This window comes from Gambusia affinis, linkage group LG08 (assembly GCF_019740435.1).
Source record: "Gambusia affinis linkage group LG08, SWU_Gaff_1.0, whole genome shotgun sequence".
NCBI lineage: Eukaryota > Metazoa > Chordata > Actinopteri > Cyprinodontiformes > Poeciliidae > Gambusia > Gambusia affinis.
Window position 1 is genome coordinate 677,362 of NC_057875.1, and position 20,332 is coordinate 697,693.

General features: G+C 45.4%; 1 protein-coding gene across 6 annotated transcripts in view; it reads left to right on the top strand.

Annotated features, from left to right (window-relative positions):
• cdh13 (cadherin 13, H-cadherin (heart)) overlaps positions 1–20,332 on the top strand; it is a 237,492-nt gene that overhangs the window by 123,411 nt on the left and 93,749 nt on the right. For all 6 annotated transcript variants that reach the window (XM_044123866.1, XM_044123869.1, XM_044123868.1 and 3 more), the window contains one exon: positions 11,387–11,531. In XM_044123866.1, the coding sequence (XP_043979801.1) occupies positions 11,387–11,531 (145 nt within the window). The remainder of the gene's footprint in view (positions 1–11,386; positions 11,532–20,332) is intronic.

Sequence of the window (20,332 nt, forward strand, 5' to 3'; positions counted from 1 at the left end):
AGGAAGTATTTATCATTATTTACAAAAATTATGTCTGTTTTTTATGTTTATTAAAGTGACTAGAATGCCGTCATTGATTCTCTGCCTCAGTTAAACTTCCCAGAATCCTTTGCTGCGTCACCACACATTAAAAATTATGTTTTATTAGAGCGCTAAAACACCTTACAGTAATATGGGATTTTAAAGTCTCATGGGAAGAGAACAAAGTGCTGAACGGCTGGTGGATTAAGTGACTCTCAAATCTTTGGCTCTACATTGTTAGATTCTCTGAATGAAGCGTTGATCCAGCCCACAGTTAATTAAAGATATTTTTATAAAACTACTTCAGCTTTAGTACCATAAAGTTTTGCTTTCACCTTGCTGAAACTCTTGTGGTGAGCAGGAAACTGGGAGTTCCTGTGGAAACAGCTGGGAGAGCCTCAGTTTGGGGGAGACGGTCCTGGCAGCTGCGCTGCATCTTGAGAGCCTGAATCCACATTTTATCACAGTGGAAGAATTTGAGTGTTTGAAGCTGGATGCAGCAGATGGGCGCAGGATTAACAGCCTCCTCTCCCACAGGGTGTTTCCAAGAAGAGCTGATTAGACCAGTAGAAGAGAAGAAAAAGTGTTTTCAGAAACTGAGAGGAAAACCTCCTCACGTTTTCCCTGGGAGACGGAGAGAATTTACTGACTGAAATTATTTTATTATTTGTTTGTACTAAAACAAATTTGCCGTTTTCACACCGTAACTTCAAATTATGAACATCTTTCATAAAAAAACCACAATATTCACCCCATACAGTGAATGCTGCAGGTGCTAAAATGAGCAAAAGTAACTTTCCAACAGTTGAAGGTTAAGCTGTTCACAGACAGTCTGCAATTATAAGGACAAAGAAATAAATGAACAATGTAATGAATTAATGATAATTACTTACCAGATTAGTAAAACATGAAATGATCACGAAAAAACATTTTACAACATTTATTGAACAGGTCAGGTGAGAAAGAGCCTGAAAGACTTGAGATTAGCAAAGATTATTCATGGCTAATGTCCATGCTAACATTCATGGCTAATGTCCACGCTAACATTCATGGCTAATGTCCATGCTAACATTCATGGCTAATGTCCACGCTAACATTCATGGCTAATGTCCACGCTAACATTCATGGCTAATGTCCACGGCTAACATCCATGGCTAATGTCCATGCTAACATTCATGGCTAATGTCTACGCTAACATTCACGGCTAATGTCCACGCTAACATTCACGGCTAATGTCCACGGCTAACATTCATGGCTAATGTCCACGCTAACATTCATGGCTAATGTCCATGCTAACATTCATGGCTAATGTCCACCCTAACATTCATGGCTAATGTCCACGCTAACATTCATGGCTAATGTCCACGCTAACATTCATGGCTAATGTCCACGCTAACATTCATGGCTAATGTCCACGGCTAACATCCATGGCTAATGTCCACGGCTAACATTCATGGCTAATGTCTACGCTAACATTCACGGCTAATGTCCACGCTAACATTCACGGCTAATGTCCACGCTAACATTCACGGCTAATGTCCACGGCTAACATTCATGGCTAATGTTCACGGCTAACATTCATGGCTAATGTCCACAGCTAACATTCATGGCTAATGTCCACGCTAACATTCATGGCTAATGTCCACCGCTAACATTCATAGCTAATGTCCACGCTAACATTCATGGCTAATGTCCACCGCTAACATTCATAGCTAATGTCCACGCTAACATTCATGGCTAATGTCCACCGCTAACATTCATAGCTTCGTCCACGCCAACATTCATGGCTAATGTCCACCGCTAACATTCATAGCTAATGTCCACGGCTAACATTCATGGCTAATGTCCACGCTAACATTCATGGCTAATGTCCACCGCTAACATTCATAGCTAATGTCCACGGCTAACATTCATGGCTAATGTCCACGCTAACATTCATGGCTAATGTCCACCGGTAACATTCATGGCTAATGTCCACGGCTAACATTCATGGCTAATGTCCACGCTAACATTCATGGCTAATGTCCACGCTAACATTCATGGCTAACAGTCATTGCTCATATTTTGCTCCCAGTATAGATCAGGTTTTCTCAGGCTTCAGGCTGCTGTGGGTTTTGACTGATTGTTTTTGTTTCTTTTTTCTCTGTGGATCAATGAAGCTTCTCTCTATTTTACAGTCGTATATTTCTTCAGCTCAGCTCATGCAGCGTCCTGCTGCACCATCTCAGAAGTTGCTGATCTTGAAGTTAGAAGGAAGTAGTGCAGGAAAAGTACATCTACATGGGGGATAGGGGACAAAGTTAGCATTTTATAGCAGCAGCGGCTTGAAGGAAGTCGGGATTAAACATGAAGTCAGAAGCAGCAACAACCTGAGGTCTGTGTGGCATAGTGGAAACTGGAGCCTATCGGCGCTAAGAAGGGCTAACAAATCCTGCCTATCAGAAATGAGTAACTGAATAATAATTATCACTTCAACTAATTCATTTATTTTTATTCCTGGATTTCTTATTGTTTTTGACCATCAGGCAGGATTATTTCAGCGTAGAAAAGGTTACCAGGAAGCAACTGAAGGCACAAACAGACCTGTGGCGACGAGATGATTATGAGCCTCATATGAACGACTGATAAAGTCTTCAGTTTCAGCAGCTGATGGAGGAAGAAACGCTGCATGTTTGGGTTTTATCCTATTGGAGAAAATATCTAAATATTAACGTTTTCTGTCATTTTTCTTCCTGACTCAGAGTTTATTTGGACAGCAAGAGGCGGGTGTGTTAATACTCATAAGACCTGAGATATTTCTGGTGACAGGCTGCTTACTGACCCCAGAAAACCAGCATGTTGAGATTTTTCTGCTGAAGTCAATGAGCAGCGAGCCGTTGATGAATTTGTGCAGCTAATCAGCAGCAAACACTGAACGGATGAGGAAAGTGAGGCTCATCTTTCAGTTCGAGCTGAAAGAGAAACTCGGCTCACTGAGTGAACAAATGTGTTGATAAATCGATGAGGACGATGCTGCCTTCAGATTAACTCTTCTAGATTAACCAAAATATGAACTTTGATTAATTTAATTGATTTAACAGCTTTTAATTACACTGTAATCAGTTCCATACTGTTCAACAACAGGATGGCAAGAAGAACAAAATATCATTTCCTATAATTGTGTTTCTGTGTGAACAGCTCAGTGTTGAACTGTGAAGGATTTGAACCTCAGTAAACTTAAAGGTTTGTGTCTTTATTCAGATTTTGGTTGTTTTTCTGCTGGACTAATTAAAACTGCAGTTTCTGCTTTCAGCCGCTGGTTTTATCTAAAGGACATAAAGCGCCGACATTATTCTTACATTATAAACTTTACAACATGTTAACACATCATAATCTACTAAATGTGGCAACTTTGAATGTCCTGACTGTAGATCAACAATCCTAACAGATTAGGTTTCATTCATAGAAATGTAATCTATTAAAATCTCCCTGACCTGAGCTGTTCTTTATTTCATTTCTGTTTTTAAATGGAACCAAATATTGTTTTAGGATCAAATTATAGTCTTATAAAATACAAATATAAAACATTTTTCACTCTAAAGAAGAGATGCAGAGAAACTTTGGAGGAAAACAAGAAGACAGAAGGAAGATGCCAGAAGAAGAATCTCATTTTCTTTTCCCCGATTTTAATTTAGCTTATTATGTAAAAATTTGCTCAGCTTTGGCCTCAGGTGTCTGTTTAGAATGAAGTAAATTAAAAATGGATTCCAGAAGTCATTGAAAGCAGATGTATTACTCTTGTGAATAAATGCTGTTCTTCTTTTCAATGTGCATCGTCCTACGAGAAGATTAGTCTGCTGATTAATATGTAAATAGTTTTTGGAGCGACGCTGATAATAATTGGACGTTTGTCGACTTCTGAGCAAACGAGAGGACGGGTTATAAAACACATTATTACTGCGACAGGAAGACCTTCAGGATCCAATTAGGACTATAAACCTTTAAACTGCTGTTAGCGGATGTTAGCGGATGTTAGCGGATGTTGCTTGTGCGTCTGGTTTATGGGCGTACCAGAAACATGAAAACTAAAGTTCCAGCCAGAACCTTTGTGTGTAAAAAGATGATTAATTTCCTTAAACATTTTATATGTTAGAACCTATGTAATTAATTAATAGTAACATATTAAAGTTCTGGCTGTAATAATTTAAATTAAGCAAAAAGAAATGTATTTGAATGATTTGTCATTGTGTGTTTTATTTGATTTTAATCGTATTTTGCGGCTCCAGTTGATTCTGAAAGTGTTTCAGAGACTTGGTTTGGTTGTGAGGAGGATCAGTGTGTCGGGTCGGCGTGTCGGGTCGGCGTGTCGGGTCAGAACCCGGCTTTCAGCTCACAGATGAACGTCCAGAGGCTCGGAGCCGCCGGCTGCTTTGCACCATAAAGGTACCGCAGAGCGGTTTTGTTGGGATCTAGAGGAATCGGCAGAAAAGCTTTGAGTCCATCAGAGCCGGTCGTCCGGCCCAGCAGGAGACGGACTCTGAGTGAATGAGAAATGAGACGGCGGTCCAGGAGGGCAGCAGAGGTCCCTCCATATGCATGACTTCTCCTTTTCATCCTGCTCCCGCCTTTGTTTCAGGCTGTGATGAAGCCGCCTCGTCGTCTCCGCCTTCGCAGCGGCGAAGCGAGAGCTCAGGTGTCCTCAGATCACGCCTCCATCGTTTAGCCCTCAGCGGCTTTCTGCCACATTTCTTTCAGGGACTTTTAGGTTATTTCTGGAGTGAAAGAATGTTTGGATTTTAAAATGACAGAGATTGTGGATGTTTGAGAAGCTTTTTAAAGAGCGCTGAAGTTTTTATTTGGACATGATACTTTAACCTGATAAATGATTGTAATGAAATGAATCTGACTGTAAACCAGAGTGGAGGTGTTTCCAGAAACAGGCTGCTGGACAAGTCCACTAATTTTATCTCTAGAAGAGTCAAAGGTCAAAAACCTTAAAAAAATATATCAAAGAAATTCACATTTCTGTTACAAAAACATAAGTTAAAACATACCAACATCATCTCTGGTTGCTTCATGTAATTTCTGAGACATTTCCACAGAGTGACACTGATAACGGCAGGAATGACTTTATTACTAATCTGTTTGTGTCCTTTGAATTTCCCATTAAACTGCATAAAGCATCAAAACAAAATTACCTTTAAACTTATTTGCTGTTGTATGATGATGATGAAAACGTTTCAGACTGCAGCAGGATTTATCCAGACTGTTGCAGTGAGTGAAAAAATATCTGAAAATCTCAATTTAAATAAGGCTAATTTTATCTCACATCACACACAGGAAACTGTAGATGTATAATTTATTATAATATTGATGCTGCAATTGTTGATGTTAGAAATTCCCACATCAACTGTTCTGAAAGGTGAGACGACAAATGAAGGAAAAATCGTAGAAAGAACAAAGACCTCTCACCTCTAGCTGCCACCAATCCACCGTGACCAGGACCAATCTTCTCCAATTCCTTCTGCATTCAGGGACTCATTTCCCTCCAAATTAAATCACCATCTCTTCCCACACACACACACACACACACACGCCTACACACACACACACACACACACACACACACAGAGAGAAGCGGCTAATTTTCACCTTCAGAAGGAATTTTCCACGAGTCATAACGAAGGTAATATAGCATTGTGATTTTGCTAACAGGCGGCTGATGAGCCGTGTGAGGAATACGTTCCCCTGGTCTGACGACCCACTTAGCTTCTCGCTCACTTCCTGTCAGGACGCTCATGTTCTCTGGGAATCCAGCAGGTCGATGGCTTGGCTCTGACAAGATGATGACAGTGCAGTCAGAGATGTTTCTGTACAAACTTCATCTCTTATTTTAATAGAGTTGGGAACTCAGTCAGTGAGCTGGAGGAATATTTAGTCTGGTATTATCGTTGGACATGGACTGCTTTACTTTGTCATTTCTAGGATTAGAAAAGATTCATTTTCAAAATAATATTTTATTTCTTATTAGGGTGCAGAACTTTTTACCTCTTTTATTTTATACCTCTGCAGTTTTGGGGATTTGGTGCCTGAACTTGGTTGTTTCCTGATCTGAACACAAATACTATAATTACTGCCTGGTAGCAGGAGGACGGACGGACGGACGGTTCCAGTGACCGTCTGTCGGTTCCAGTGACCGTCGGTTCCAGTGACTGTTGGTTCCAGTGACCGTCGGTTCCAGTGACTGTCTGTCGTTTCCAGTGACTGTCTGTCGGTTCCAGTGACCGTCGGTTCCAGTGACTGTCGGTTCCAGTGACTGTCTGTCGGTTCCAGTGACTGTCGGTTCCAGTGACTGTCTGTCGGTTCCAGTGACTGTTGGTTCCAGTGACTGTCTGTCGGTTCCAGTGACTGTTGGTTCCAGTGACTGTCTGTTGGTTCCAGTGACTGTTGGTTCCAGTGACCGTCGGTTCCAGTGACTGTTGGTTCCAGTGACTGTCTGTCGGTTCCAGTGACCGTCGGTTCCAGTGACTGTCTGTTGGTTCCAGTGACTGTCGGTTCCAGTGACTGTTGGTTCCAGTGACCGTCGGTTCCAGTGACTGTCTGTCGGTTCCAGTGACTGTCGGTTCCAGTGACTGTCGGTTCCAGTGACTGTCGGTTCCAGTGACTGTTGGTTCCAGTGACTGTCTGTTGGTTCCAGTGACTGTCGGTTCCAGTGACCGTCGGTTCCAGTGACTGTCTGTCGGTTCCAGTGACTGTCGTGGTTCCAGTGACTGTCTGTTGGTTCCAGTGACCGTCGGTTCCAGTGACCGTCGGTTCCAGTGACTGTCTGTCGGTTCCAGTGACTGTTGGTTCCAGTGACTGTCTGTCGGTTCCAGTGACTGTCTGTCGGTTCCAGTGACTGTTGGTTCCAGTGACTGTCTGTCGGTTCCAGTGACTGTCTGTCGGTTCCAGTGACTGTCTGTCGGTTCCAGTGACCGTCTGTCGGTTCCAGTGACTGTCTGTCGGTTCCAGTGACCGTCGGTTCCAGTGACTGTCTGTCGGTTCCAGTGACTGTCGGTTCCAGTGACTGTCGGTTCCAGTGACCGTCGGTTCCAGTGACCGTCTGTGGTTCCAGTGACCGTTGATTCCAGTGACCGTCGGTTTCAGTGACCGTCTGTCGGTTCCAGTGACTGTCGGTTCCAGTGACTGTCTGTCAGTTCCAGTGACCGTCGGTTCCAGTGACTGTCTGTCGGTTCCAGTGACTGTCGGTTCCAGTGACTGTCGGTTCCAGTGACTGTCGGTTCCAGTGACTGTCTGTCGGTTCCAGTGACTGTCTGTCGGTTCCAGTGACCGTCGGTTCCAGTGACCGTCTGTCGGTTCCAGTGACCCTAACCTCTAACCCTTTATAAACAGTAACTTATTTCTCCAAATCTGGAAGTAAAACAACTGAAGAGCATTAAAGCCATGTTACACATCTCTTCAGGGTGTTTATGAAGTTCCATCTGATTCAGGTTTTCAGGGTCCATTTGATACATGTTTATATATTTAGCCCTTATTTAAACAGGAAGTCAGCGCTGAGGCCTGGCAGGTAAAACTGGGATAACTGGTCATCATGTTCAGACGTTTTAGGATTTACTGCAGCCTCAATCCTCTGTTAGAGCTGCAGACTGCTGCATCCTGGGTGCACAAAGCAGCGTCGGCTCAGATCCTTCCTCCCAGCAGCTGTTAGAGCTTGGAGCCATCACTGGTCCCAATAAACATCCTGCTGATGTCTGCTGGTTTTAAGTTCCTGCTTGTACACACAGATAAACTCATTCTGCACTTTTCTAATTTACTCTTCTAAGTTGCATGTTTCTTTAGATCAGAATATGCTACTTTGAATATTTTCTGCATAGTTGGTCCATATTTCTATGGTTTGGTCTATTGGCCTGTAGCCTGGCTCTGGTGATCAGTGGTTCATTCGTTCCAGGTCTCAAAAATCATTTAAATTCAGTTGATCATAAAAGGCCAAATGGTAAAAAGTTTTCTAATAAAGTTGTCTGATTGTGTTGGTGACTCCTGATCCGGAGCAAACCCAGTTAAAACTCAGCGCTCCCTCCTTCTGTTACCGCAGAGTTTCACAGCAGAAAGTTATTGTAAAATAAACATGAAAAGAAGAAAGTCGATGTTGGTTGTAGTTTTGTGCCTCCTTTGCCTTGTCAGCTCCCTGTTGAAGGATCCTCTGTTGGCCTTCATCTCAAATTAATGCATTCAGTGTTTCTAGTCAGTCTCCTGCTTCACCTCAGGGATGCAGCAGCTTAGCAGAGCGCAGAGAAAACATCCAAAATCCCCGTTCAACAAACAAGCAGCTATTAACCCACACAGAGGCGACCTTGTTCTGTTTAGTCAGCAAACCTGCTTCCCTCTTATTTTAATTCTGTTTTCCTCCAGAACAGCAGAAATGTTGGGTTGAAGGCCACAGCGTGAGCCGTGCATGTGTAAACAGCATCCTCTCTAATCTATTAAATCTGTGAATCATAGTTACTGTTTATCCGACGCTGCGCCGCCCCACTGCCAGAATTCACCGCCTCTTTGGAGAAATGAGCGACACGTTTCACATCACTGTGCCGCTCAACAAGCTGTTCCTCCAAGCTGCTCTCATGTAACACCATGATGTTGGCTTATGATCGTGTTTCGTGATAAATTTAGCAGTTTGACCGGAAACAACCAGAAACACAAACATTCACATGTTGAGGCCGTTTATTGTCACCAGGCTGAAAGCAAAGTTTTAACATCCAGAGCGAGAAACAGAACAGAGGAGGCAACATTTTTATGAAATTTGTTTTCATCAGCTGATCAGAAGTTTAACTCTGCAGCCCAATAAACACCAAATCAAACTAAAAGTGTTAAAAATCGAAACGTGAGAGGTCCACATTTTATTAAACTTAATTCAGAAAAACTTTATTTGTTCCACTAGGAAGTTGAAAGTATCGTCCACATTTCTTTAGAGTCCAGTAGCAGCCAGTCTTACAGTGTAAAGAGGCCTCTGACTGAAGACTGTTGCTGTGTGATTGTCTCATGCTAACATGCTAATTAATCAACATCCAGAACCGGATGACATCATCAGCTGCTAGCTAGCTCTGCTAATCCAGCTCCTTTGCTTTTGCTGCTGCTCTTTAAATCTCTGCCAGATTGTCTGGTTGGAGCCGAGCAGAGAGACGTTGGAGTTTGGGATTCGATGGATGGAAGAGATGGTTTGAACTTCCCCCTCCTCTCAGTCTAAGGACCCCACGGTGGGCTGAGGATCTGCCTGTCTTTATTGGATCCCACGGCTTCGTTAAAACATTTGTGGCTTTAATTTTCAATCCAGTGACTTCCAGCTGGTTTTAGGAAATGTAACATCGTTTTCTTGTTTTGAAGCTTTGCAGTGACGGATCGCTGAGAGGCCAGCATCTCAACCAAGCTGTTGAGTTAAAGATCTTTGACTTTAAGCCATAAAAACATGAAAAGTTGGATGAAGTCAGAGATGTAAAAACATCAGATTTTCTTTCCACTTTAGTCACTTTAGTCACCATCATTAGACACTTTTTCTAGACTAATGATCTTCAGGTTTCTATCAGCTGATAACCGGCTTGTTTGTTTTTTTCCGCTGCTTTCAGAGCTTTGTTCTTTAGCCTTCTAAAAGTTGCTTCTAAATTAAATCTATTATTGTTCTTTCTATTCTAGCTCAGATTGTATTCACCTAAACAGAGAATAAGTTTCTAAAGCGGTGGAAGGTATTTATTTATTTTTACTTTTGTTTGAATCTGCATCCTCCCACTTATCTTTCCCTCGCTGCCGTGGCAACTGGACAGTTTTACTCTATTCTGAATCCTAAACCTGAGTGGTGTGACATTTCCTGTCAAGCTCAGGAGAGTTTCCATCTTCAGGCTGCAGCTCGTCATGAACATTCGCTCTGAATTATCAGCTGACTGTGTTTCAGTGAAGTTTGATAGAGCTGAGGGTTACTGACACCGTCCTGCTGGGTTATCAGCCGTCCTGCTGCCAAAGGCTCACATTTCTATTAAACTGACATCAGTGTTGCAGCTCTCCAGACGGTTTTGGTCTCCATTTTTTGATGTTCTCGTCTCGGACTCTGGATTTTATTTAGACTGTAACAGTGACAATATCACTAAACTTACAGCAAACTGTCCAGTTTATTTCTTAACATGCTTGTTTTCACTGCACCGATTAAAATCCAAGCCATAACGTGACGAACCAATGACGTGTTTCCGTTGCTCCCCCTCCCCACCTCGCACGCGGCGCTCCGATTCATACGCAGTGGTTTCCTCTGAAGATAATTACTGTCTAATCGTCAGTAATAGAATTACGCTGCATAAATCATAAGAAACGATCCGAGTCTCCTGAACGTCTCTTTACTAAGAAGATACGGCCGCAGCCTCACTGAGAGCCGCGCTTAGTTCTTGAAATGCTCTGCGTAGCTCTCATTCTTTTATTCAATTATATACATTGATATTTATTTAATTAGCAAATAAATAAAACAGAAGAACGAAGAGCTCAGAGCATTGCTCTGATGGCCGACGTTACGGCGTTGTGCTGCCTGGCTTCATGCTGAGAGGATGAGAACAGTCAAGGTGACCCCTTGGTGACCTTGGTTCCTTCTGGCTTGTTGCTCTTTGGTCAGAGTTCATAGTTCAGTGTTTCCATCAAGGCATTTCATCAGTTACTGTTCAGTGGTGGTTTCTGACATGAATGATGTGGGCAAACGCCCAGGGCGTTATCTTTTTGATAATCAGAACAAAGAGTTTGTTCTGATTTTAATATTAGTTACATTTATTTCAGCTCTAAGTTTTTAATATCTCTGTGTTTTTATGGGAATGTGAATCTTTCAGATCAATCTGATTAGCAATTTTGATCATATTTCACATCTTACTGTCAGTCAGCGCAGGCTGCTGGTCTTGGTCTCTGTCAGGTGGTCTTCACTACAACACCGACTAACATGAAGTTCTGCAGCTGCAGCATCTGAGGCCGCAGGTCCACCGGGTCCACCGGGTCGACCGGAAACCAGGAAACCAGAAGTTACTTCCCAGGATCTTGAGTTTAATTTTTGACCTTTTCATAAACGCTGTCTGTAAACGTGGAGCCTAATTTGTAGAGATTTCCAATCCGGTTATTATTTCCAGCTGCCAGTGACCTCTGGCAGCTCAGACAGAACAAATGCAGCTGTGTTTGGTGTTCCTGTCAATATTTAGTCCATCAGGCGGCCATCATTGACTCAGGAGCCGCTGGAACCTGAAGGTCAGGCTCTTTATAGACGGTCAAACTGTTTTATCGGAGACTCGGTGGGAAGACTGGTTGGTGTGAGGAACATGCAGTTGTTCCAGTAAAAACCTGTCTCATAAAAGCTGTTGATGTTTTCTTCTCGCAGCTGGAGGTTTCCACCACAGACTTCTCTGGGAACGTCATCGAGGGACCCGTCATACTCGTCGTCACCGTCATCGACCAAAACGACAACCGGCCCATCTTCAAGGAGTCCCGCTACACAGGAGAGGTGCTGGAGGGATCGCCCACAGGTCGGTCACACACTGCAGGGCTTTACTGGTTTTACTGGGCCGTCACGTTTCATTCAGGTCGGCAGGACCGAGGAAGAGGATTTTCTCTGAATCCTCGCTTCAGTCTTTCCCTTTAACCAGAAGTCTGAATCAGATTTTCTCTAGCATGATTAGATTTTATTTCTCAATAATCAAAATTTCTCTTAAAAGTAGAAAACAACTTTCAGTATGTTCCAAAGGAAAACATCTACATCTCCATTCTTCCTCATTTCTGCTCCTGGAGTTTCAGCCAATCAGCACCAGGGAAAATAAACGGTGCGCCTGGATTGGCTGCTTGGCAAACACCAGCCTATAATGTGTCAGGTTGTATTTTTCTGAGCTTGCAGAGCTGCATTTTCTTTAAATGGATCCAAACCTCAGTCAGGGTTCGGTTGAACTGAACTCTGGTTCAGTTTGAATGTGAACACCAAGCGGACCAGAGACCGCTCCAAAACCAGGAAGTGGACTACAGCGCAGGGCATTCTGGGTAAATCCAACCAAAGCTAACGTGCTAGCCTAGCGCTAGCAGCAGAAATGTCTCCTGGTCTTCAGCCAAAGACTAAAGAGAAATCCTCCAACACTAAAATCTGACGCCTCCATCTTGTTTCCATCTGGTGAAGAAGGAAGTTGCTCTCAGTGTCTTCAGAGGTTTTTGTGTGGTTTCCTTCAGTGGTTGTTGGTGCAGCGCCCCCACAGGCCAGGAGGGGAACAGGTTGGTTTGACTCAGAACCACAGCAGCTGCAGGTGAAGCAGATGAAGGACTTTTTGTCTGACATCTTGTTGTCTTTATTGACCTGTTGTGTGTTTTTAGCCGTTTTTCTGAACTGGTTTAGCTTTAGATTTTCTCTGAACCTTTTTCAGTTTAAATGTAGAATAAATCATGAAACTGGAGCCTCTGTTTGCTGGCTGTGTGTGTTCTTTAAAACTGAAAATGATCATTTGGTTCCTTTCTTTGCTGAGCTTGGGAGATTTATCCAGCTCACAATGCTTCCCGTGTTTAACACCACGCTGTGTGGGGGAGTTTCTGCTCATGCGACCCGGCTCCGGTGCAGAGCCAGCCGATGTTTGGCTGCTGAATGATATCCTATTCAGTCTTTATGTTTCTTTTGACTTGGCTTGAAAATTGGTCTCTTTAGAGGAGATTTTTTCACTCCTGATCGACTCCAAACCGCGTCGCCTTTAGAGGAGACACGGCGGTGATTTATCTCGCCACCTGCTGAAAACTATTCTTCTCGCTCATACTGTGCTTCCAACTGTCATAGTTACACTACATGGAGCTGAGGATTAAATTAGAAGAAATCAATTGCTTTTTGCTGCCAGCACCTATTGTTCACCTAGAAAACAATTATCTTGATTCACTTCAAAAAGGCCCTTTGAGTTTTCAATTCACTGCTCATAATTTCTTTAGAGATCCATCTGCTGCATGCAGGACTGTTAAATAAAGAGATAAAATAAAAACCACAAGTTTCAGAATATTCTTCCTGTTTTTGCTCTGAACATCTTTACCACAAAAATCTTTGTGGTAAAGATGGGTTAGGGTTAGATCGGTAGGGATCGTGATCGGTGGAGATCGGTGATCGGTAGGGATCGGTGATCGGTGGAGATCGGTGATCGGTGGAGATCGGTGATCGGTGGAGATCGGTGATCGGTGGAGATCGGTGATCGGTAGGGATCGGTGATCGGTGGAGATCGGTGATCGGTAGGGATCGGTGATCGGTGGAGATCGGTGGAGATCGGTGATCGGTGGAGATCGGTGATCGGTAGGGATCGGTGATCGGTAGAGATCGGTGATCTGTAGGGATCGGTGATCGGTAGAGATCGGTGATCTGTAGGGATCGATGATCTGTAGGGATCGGTGATCGGTAGGGATCGGTGATCTGTAGGGATCGGTGATCGGTAGGGATCGGTGATCTGTAGAGATTGGTGATCGGTAGAGATCGGTGATCGGTAGAGATCGGTGATCGGTGGAGATCGGTGATCGGTGGAGATCGGTGATCGGTGGAGATCGGTGATCGGTGGAGATCGGTGATCGGTAGGGATCGGTGATCGGTGGAGATCGGTGATCGGTAGGGATCGGTGATCGGTGGAGATCGGTGGAGATCGGTGATCGGTGGAGATCGGTGATCGGTAGTGATCGGTGATCGGTAGGGATCGGTGATCGGTAGGGATCGGTGATCGGTAGAGATCGGTGATCGGTAGAGATCGGTGATCGGTGGAGATCGGTGATCGGTAGGGATCGGTGATCGCTAGGGATCGGTGATCGGTAGAGATCGGTGATCGGTAGAGATCGGTGATCGGTGGAGATCGGTGATCGTAGGGATCGTGATCGTAGGGATCGTGGATCGTAGAGATCGGTGATCTGTTGTGATCGGTGATCGGTAGAGATCGGTGATCTGTAGGGATCGGTGATCTGTAGGGATCGGTGATCGGTAGGGATCGGTGATCTGTAGGGATCGGTGATCGGTAGGGATCGGTGATCGGTAGGGATCGGTGATCGGTAGGGATCGGTGATCTGTAGGGATCGGTGATCGGTAGGGATCGGTGATCGGTAGGGATCGGTGATCTGTAGGGATCGGTGATCTGTAGGGATCGGTGATCTGTAGAGATCGGTGATCGGTAGGGATCGGTGATCTGTAGGGATCGGTGATCTGTAGGGATCGGTGATCTGTAGAGATCGGTGATCGGTAGGGATCGGCCTCATGGATTATCAGTATTAGAATCGGCAGCACAATACCTGGTCGGAGTGTCTGTTGTACTTAGTTTTTAATAGATATGTTTGCAAATGTATCTGTTGTTTTCAAGGGCATTTTAAAAGAAAATTGATTTAATTAATAACTGTGAAAAGTCACTACTAGCTGCTGCAGCATCTGTGAACATGGAGTTTGTATTTCACTGTAACAGACAGAATGAGCTAATTCGTCTAAAAATCAGAAAATTACAAAATCTGTTATTTATTTGACCTGAACACCTGAATGATCACTGCTGGTATCTGCTCTTTGTGGAAAATGAACCTCTGCAGATTCAACACCAGCGAGTGAAAACTCCTTTAATATGTTGGACTGAATCTGATACCATCTGTCAAAAACCTCCTTTTAAACTTTGATTGAAAGAATTAAAATAGGTTTTAAATGAAATTACAGAGAAGAGATCAAATCCTGACGAAAACATCTGGAAATGATCATCTTTGTTCTTTTGACTCAGTTGAAAACAATCTTCAGAATATTTTCTTGGTAAAACTTGATTTCAGAAACAACTTTCAGTCATTTTCTGTTTCCCTGCCGTCTTGCAGAGTTGCTTTTCTTTAATGGTTCTTTTTCTTGCTGAAAATTTGGATTGAATAAATCCTGAGAGTAAATAAATAAAGCTCCTTGTTATGCATTGCGTCATGCTGGTGTGTGTGGGTGTGTGTGTGTGTGTGTGTGTTATCTGCAGCCGCGCGGTGTGTGTTACAGTGAGTGGTGGCTGGGCAGCTGGGGAAGCTGTAGGGAGGAATGTCGCAGCGCTCTGACATTTCTGTGCAAACTGATAAGAAACAGCCGAGAGCGAAGCCTCCTGGCTGTTCCTCCTGTTTCCTCCTGGTTCCTCCTGGTTCTGGTTCCTCCTGGTTCCTCCTGTTTCCTTCTGGTTCCTCCTGTTTCCTCCTGTTTCTCCTGTTTCCTCCTGTTTCCTTCTGGTTCCTCCTGTTTCCTCCTGGTTCCTCCTGTTTCTCCTGTTTCCTCCTGTTTCCTTCTGGTTCCTCCTGTTTCCTCCTGGTTCCTCCTGTTTCCTCCTGTTTCCTCCTGTTTCCTCCTGGTTCCTCCTGGTTCCTCCTGGTTCCTCCTGTTTCCTCCTGGTTCCTCCTGTTTCTCCTGGTTCCTCCTGTTTCTCCTGGTTCCTCCTGTTTCCTCCTGTTTCCTCCTGGTTCCTCCTGGTTCCTCCTGTTTCCTCCTGGTTCCTCCTGTTCCTCCTGTTTCCTCCTGTTTCTCCTGTTTCCTCCTGTTTCCTTCTGGTTCCTCCTGTTTCCTCCTGGTTCCTCCTGTTTCTCCTGTTTCCTCCTGTTTCTCCTGTTTCCTCCTGTTTCCTCCTGTTTCCTCCTGGTTCCTCCTGTTTCCTTCTGGTTCCTCCTGTTTCCTCCTGTTTCTCCTGTTTCCTCCTGTTTCCTTCTGGTTCCTCCTGGTTCCTCCTGTTTCCTTCTGGTTCCTCCTGGTTCCTCCTGGTTCCTCCTGTTTCCTTCTGGTTCCTCCTGTTTCCTCCTGGTTCCTCCTGTTTCCTCCTGGTTCCTCCTGGTTCCTCCTGGTTCCTCCTGGTTCCTCCTGGTTCCTCCTGTTTCCTTCTGGTTCCTCCTGTTTCCTCCTGTTTCTCCTGTTTCCTCCTGTTTCCTTCTGGTTCCTCCTGTTTCCTCCTGGTTCCTCCTGTTTCTCCTGTTTCCTCCTGTTTCCTTCTGGTTCCTCCTGTTTCCTCCTGGTTCCTCCTGTTTCCTCCTGTTTCCTCCTGTTTCCTCCTGTTTCTCCTGGTTCCTCCTGTTTCCTCCTGGTTCCTCCTGTTCCTCCTGTTTCTCCTGTTTCCTCCTGGTTCCTCCTGGTTCCTCCTGTTTCCTCCTGGTTCCTCCTGTTCCTCCTGTTTCCTCCTGTTTCCTCCTGTTTCCTCCTGGTTCCTCCTGTTCCTCCTGTTTCCTCCTGTTTCTCCTGTTTCCTCCTGTTTCCTCCTGTTTCCTTCTGGTTCCTCCTGTTTCCTCCTGGTTCCTCCTGTTCCTCCTGTTTCCTCCTGTTTCTCCTGTTTCCTCCTGTTTCCTCCTGTTTCCTCCTGGTTCCTCCTGTTTCCTCCTGGTTCCTCCTGTTCCTCCTGTTCCTCCTGTTCCTCCTGTTTCTCCTGTTTCCTCCTGTTTCCTCCTGTTTCCTCCTGGTTCCTCCTGTTTCCTCCTGGTTCCTCCTGGTTCCTCCTGTTCCTCCTGTTTCCTCCTGTTTCTCCTGTTTCTCCTGTTTCCTCCTGTTTCCTTCTGGTTCCTCCTGTTTCCTCCTGGTTCCTCCTGTTTCCTCCTGTTTCTCCTGTTTCCTCCTGTTTCCTCCTGGTTTCTCCTGTTTCCTCCTGTTTCTCCTGTTTCCTCCTGTTTCCTTCTGGTTCCTCCTGTTTCCTCCTGGTTCCTCCTGTTTCTCCTGTTTCCTCCTGTTTCCTCCTGGTTTCTCCTGTTTCCTCCTGTTTCTCCTGTTTCCTCCTGTTTCCTTCTGGTTCCTCCTGGTTCCTCCTGGTTCCTCCTGTTCCTCCTGTTTCCTCCTGTTTCTCCTGTTTCTCCTGTTTCCTCCTGTTTCCTTCTGGTTCCTCCTGTTTCCTCCTGGTTCCTCCTGTTTCCTCCTGTTTCTCCTGTTTCCTCCTGTTTCCTTCTGGTTCCTCCTGTTTCCTCCTGTTTCTCCTGTTTCCTCCTGTTTCCTTCTGGTTCCTCCTGGTTCCTCCTGTTTCCTTCTGGTTCCTCCTGTTTCCTCCTGTTTCTCCTGTTTCCTCCTGTTTCCTTCTGGTTCCTCCTGTTTCCTCCTGGTTCCTCCTGTTTCTCCTGTTTCCTCCTGTTTCCTTCTGGTTCCTCCTGTTTCCTCCTGGTTCCTCCTGTTTCCTCCTGTTTCCTCCTGTTTCCTCCTGTTTCTCCTGGTTCCTCCTGTTTCCTCCTGGTTCCTCCTGTTCCTCCTGTTTCTCCTGTTTCCTCCTGGTTCCTCCTGGTTCCTCCTGTTTCCTCCTGGTTCCTCCTGTTCCTCCTGTTTCCTCCTGTTTCCTCCTGTTTCCTCCTGGTTCCTCCTGTTCCTCCTGTTTCCTCCTGTTTCTCCTGTTTCCTCCTGTTTCCTCCTGTTTCCTTCTGGTTCCTCCTGTTTCCTCCTGGTTCCTCCTGTTCCTCCTGTTTCCTCCTGTTTCTCCTGTTTCCTCCTGTTTCCTCCTGTTTCCTCCTGGTTCCTCCTGTTTCCTCCTGGTTCCTCCTGTTCCTCCTGTTACACCTGTTTCTCCTGTTTCCTCCTGTTTCCACCTGTTTCCTCCTGGTTCCTCCTGTTTCCTCCTGGTTCCTCCTGGTTCCTCCTGTTCCTCCTGTTTCCTCCTGTTTCTCCTGTTTCTCCTGTTTCCTCCTGTTTCCTTCTGGTTCCTCCTGTTTCCTCCTGGTTCCTCCTGTTTCCTCCTGTTTCTCCTGTTTCCTCCTGTTTCTCCTGTTTCCTCCTGTTTCCTCCTGGTTTCTCCTGTTTCCTCCTGTTTCTCCTGTTTCCTCCTGTTTCCTTCTGGTTCCTCCTGTTTCCTCCTGGTTCCTCCTGTTTCTCCTGTTTCCTCCGGTTTCTCCTGTTTCCTCCTGTTTCCTCCTGGTTCCTCCTGTTTCCTCCGGTTTCTCCTGTTTCCTCCTGTTTCCTCCTGTTTCCTCCTGTTTCTCCTGTTTCCTCCTGTTTCCTTCTGGTTCCTCCTGTTTCCTCCTGGTTCCTCCTGTTTCTCCTGTTTCCTCCGGTTTCTCCTGTTTCCTCCTGTTTCCTCCTGGTTCCTCCTGTTTCCTCCGGTTTCTCCTGTTTCCTCCTGTTTCCTTCTGGTTCCTCCTGTTTCCTCCTGGTTCCTCCTGTTTCTCCTGTTTCCTCCTGTTTCCTTCTGGTTCCTCCTGTTTCCTCCTGGTTCCTCCTGTTTCCTCCGGTTTCTCCTGTTTCCTCCTGTTTCCTTCTGGTTCCTCCTGTTTCCTCCTGGTTCCTCCTGTTTCTCCTGTTTCCTCCTGGTTCCTCCTGTTTCCTCCTGGTTCCTCCTGTTCCTCCTGTTTCCTCCTGGTTCCTCCTGTTTCCTTCTGGTTCCTCCTGTTTCCTCCTGGTTCCTCCTGGTTCCTCCTGTTCCTCCTGTTTCCTCCTGTTTCCTCCTGGTTCCTCCTGTTCCTCCTGTTTCCTCCTGTTTCTCCTGTTTCCTCCTGTTTCCTCCTGTTTCCTTCTGGTTCCTCCTGTTTCCTCCTGTTTCCTCCTGTTTCCTCCTGGTTCCTCCTGTTTCCTCCTGTTTCTCCTGTTTCCTCCTGTTTCCTCCTGTTTCCTTCTGGTTCCTCCTGTTTCTCCTGTTTCCTCCTGTTTCCTCCTGTTTCCTCCTGGTTCCTCCTGTTTCCTCCTGTTTCCTTCTGGTTCCTCCTGTTTCTCCTGTTTCCTCCTGTTTCCTCCTGTTTCCTCCTGGTTCCTCCTGTTCCTCCTGTTTCCTCCTGTTTCTCCTGTTTCCTCCTGTTTCCTCCTGGTTCCTCCTGTTTCCTCCGGTTCCTCCTGTTTCCTCCTGGTTCCTCCTGGTTCCTCCTGTTTCCTCCTGGTTCCTCCTGTTCCTCCTGTTTCCTCCTGGTTCCTCCTGTTTCCTCCTGTTTCCTCCTGTTTCTCCTGTTTCCTCCTGGTTTCTCCTGTTTCTCCTGGTTCCTCCTGGTTCCTTCCTTTTTACTTTGACTTGATTTATTTATTGACGTTTTGGCAGGATTATTGGAGACTTTATCCAACTTGTTTTCCTGAAAACGCTTCAAAACATGAGAATGTTTTTATATTGGATTAATAATAAAGGTTGTGAAAGTTTAGATTTTGATTGCAGGCCTTCCTGACCCATACAGTCTGGATTTACTGCACAGTTTACACACTTCAGGTCAACATCAGATTCTACTTTTGGTTTATTTGGTTTGTTATTCCTTTTAAATCCTGTAGATCACTTTCTTCTGGCCTTGTTGCTGAAAATGTGCTATAGAAGTAAAATGACCTTCCTCCTGATTACAGCCAGTGGAAAACGCTGCAGGTTGAACTTTCCTCCTACTGGGTTCTGTCTGGTTCTGATAAAGCGACCCGCCGAGTAAAAACAGCTTAGAAAGCAACTGTGAGGCCACGTGGTTCCGACACTTGGCCTGATCGGCCTGATCGGCCTGATCGGCCTGATCGGCCTGATCGGCCTGAACCTTCTCCGGACTCCTTCGTTCTCCGTCCTGGAATTTTCTCCTGAAGAGAGGAAACAAAGATTTAATTCAGACTCTGCATTGTTTACATGAATTTAAATGTTGAAATGTGAGACAGGAAGCAGGTCATGGGACCAGCAGCTCCAAAGAGGATCTTGAACGTTCTCGCCCACTCTGAATGCATTCAGGTGTTTAACTGGACCTGATCTAATGCTGGGAGCCCAAAGTGGCCCCTGAGGGCGTAAGGAGAACCTGGACCTGAGCAGCTTGTTGGTACCAGAGTCTGAAACGTGCCGGGCCTCCAGGACCCACTTTGGGTTCCCCTGATGACATCAGTGTTTTAGTTGATTTGGTCGTTTCTGCTGATGTTTCACTCTGTCACACGTCGAGTGGAGGAAACGCTCTGGAGGCTAAAAACTGAAATCACTTCACGTGTGGATGGGATGAAAATGTGACCTACATGGAAACCAAATCAGAGCAGAAGGATTCTGGATCCAAGGCGACCCGTTGTATTGCGCTGCTAAAAATGGAAGCAGAAGCTGTTAAATTTTTCATTTTAACCTGGAAAATGTTGAGCTCAGATGTCAGAGCGTCTCCTGCTGCCCTCCTCTCGAAGCTCTCCGTCTGCCCAGAGTCGTGTTTTTATGATCCAGTGCCGCTCCAGAGCCGCGGGACGCAGAGACTGTTTGTTGTCTGTCGCAGCTGCAGTAAATGCATGTCCAAGCAGCGCAGCTGGAACCCGGCATCAGAAAATACGATTCCAGAGGGGAACGGCGCTCTGACATCAATTACGGTCGATAAAATCAGAGACTTTCTTTTAATAGTTTTAAAGTAGAGCAGAGTCGATTCCTGACAGCAGCAGGAAAGTCAACAGGCAGCCAGGAGGCGTGTGATCCGTTTACTG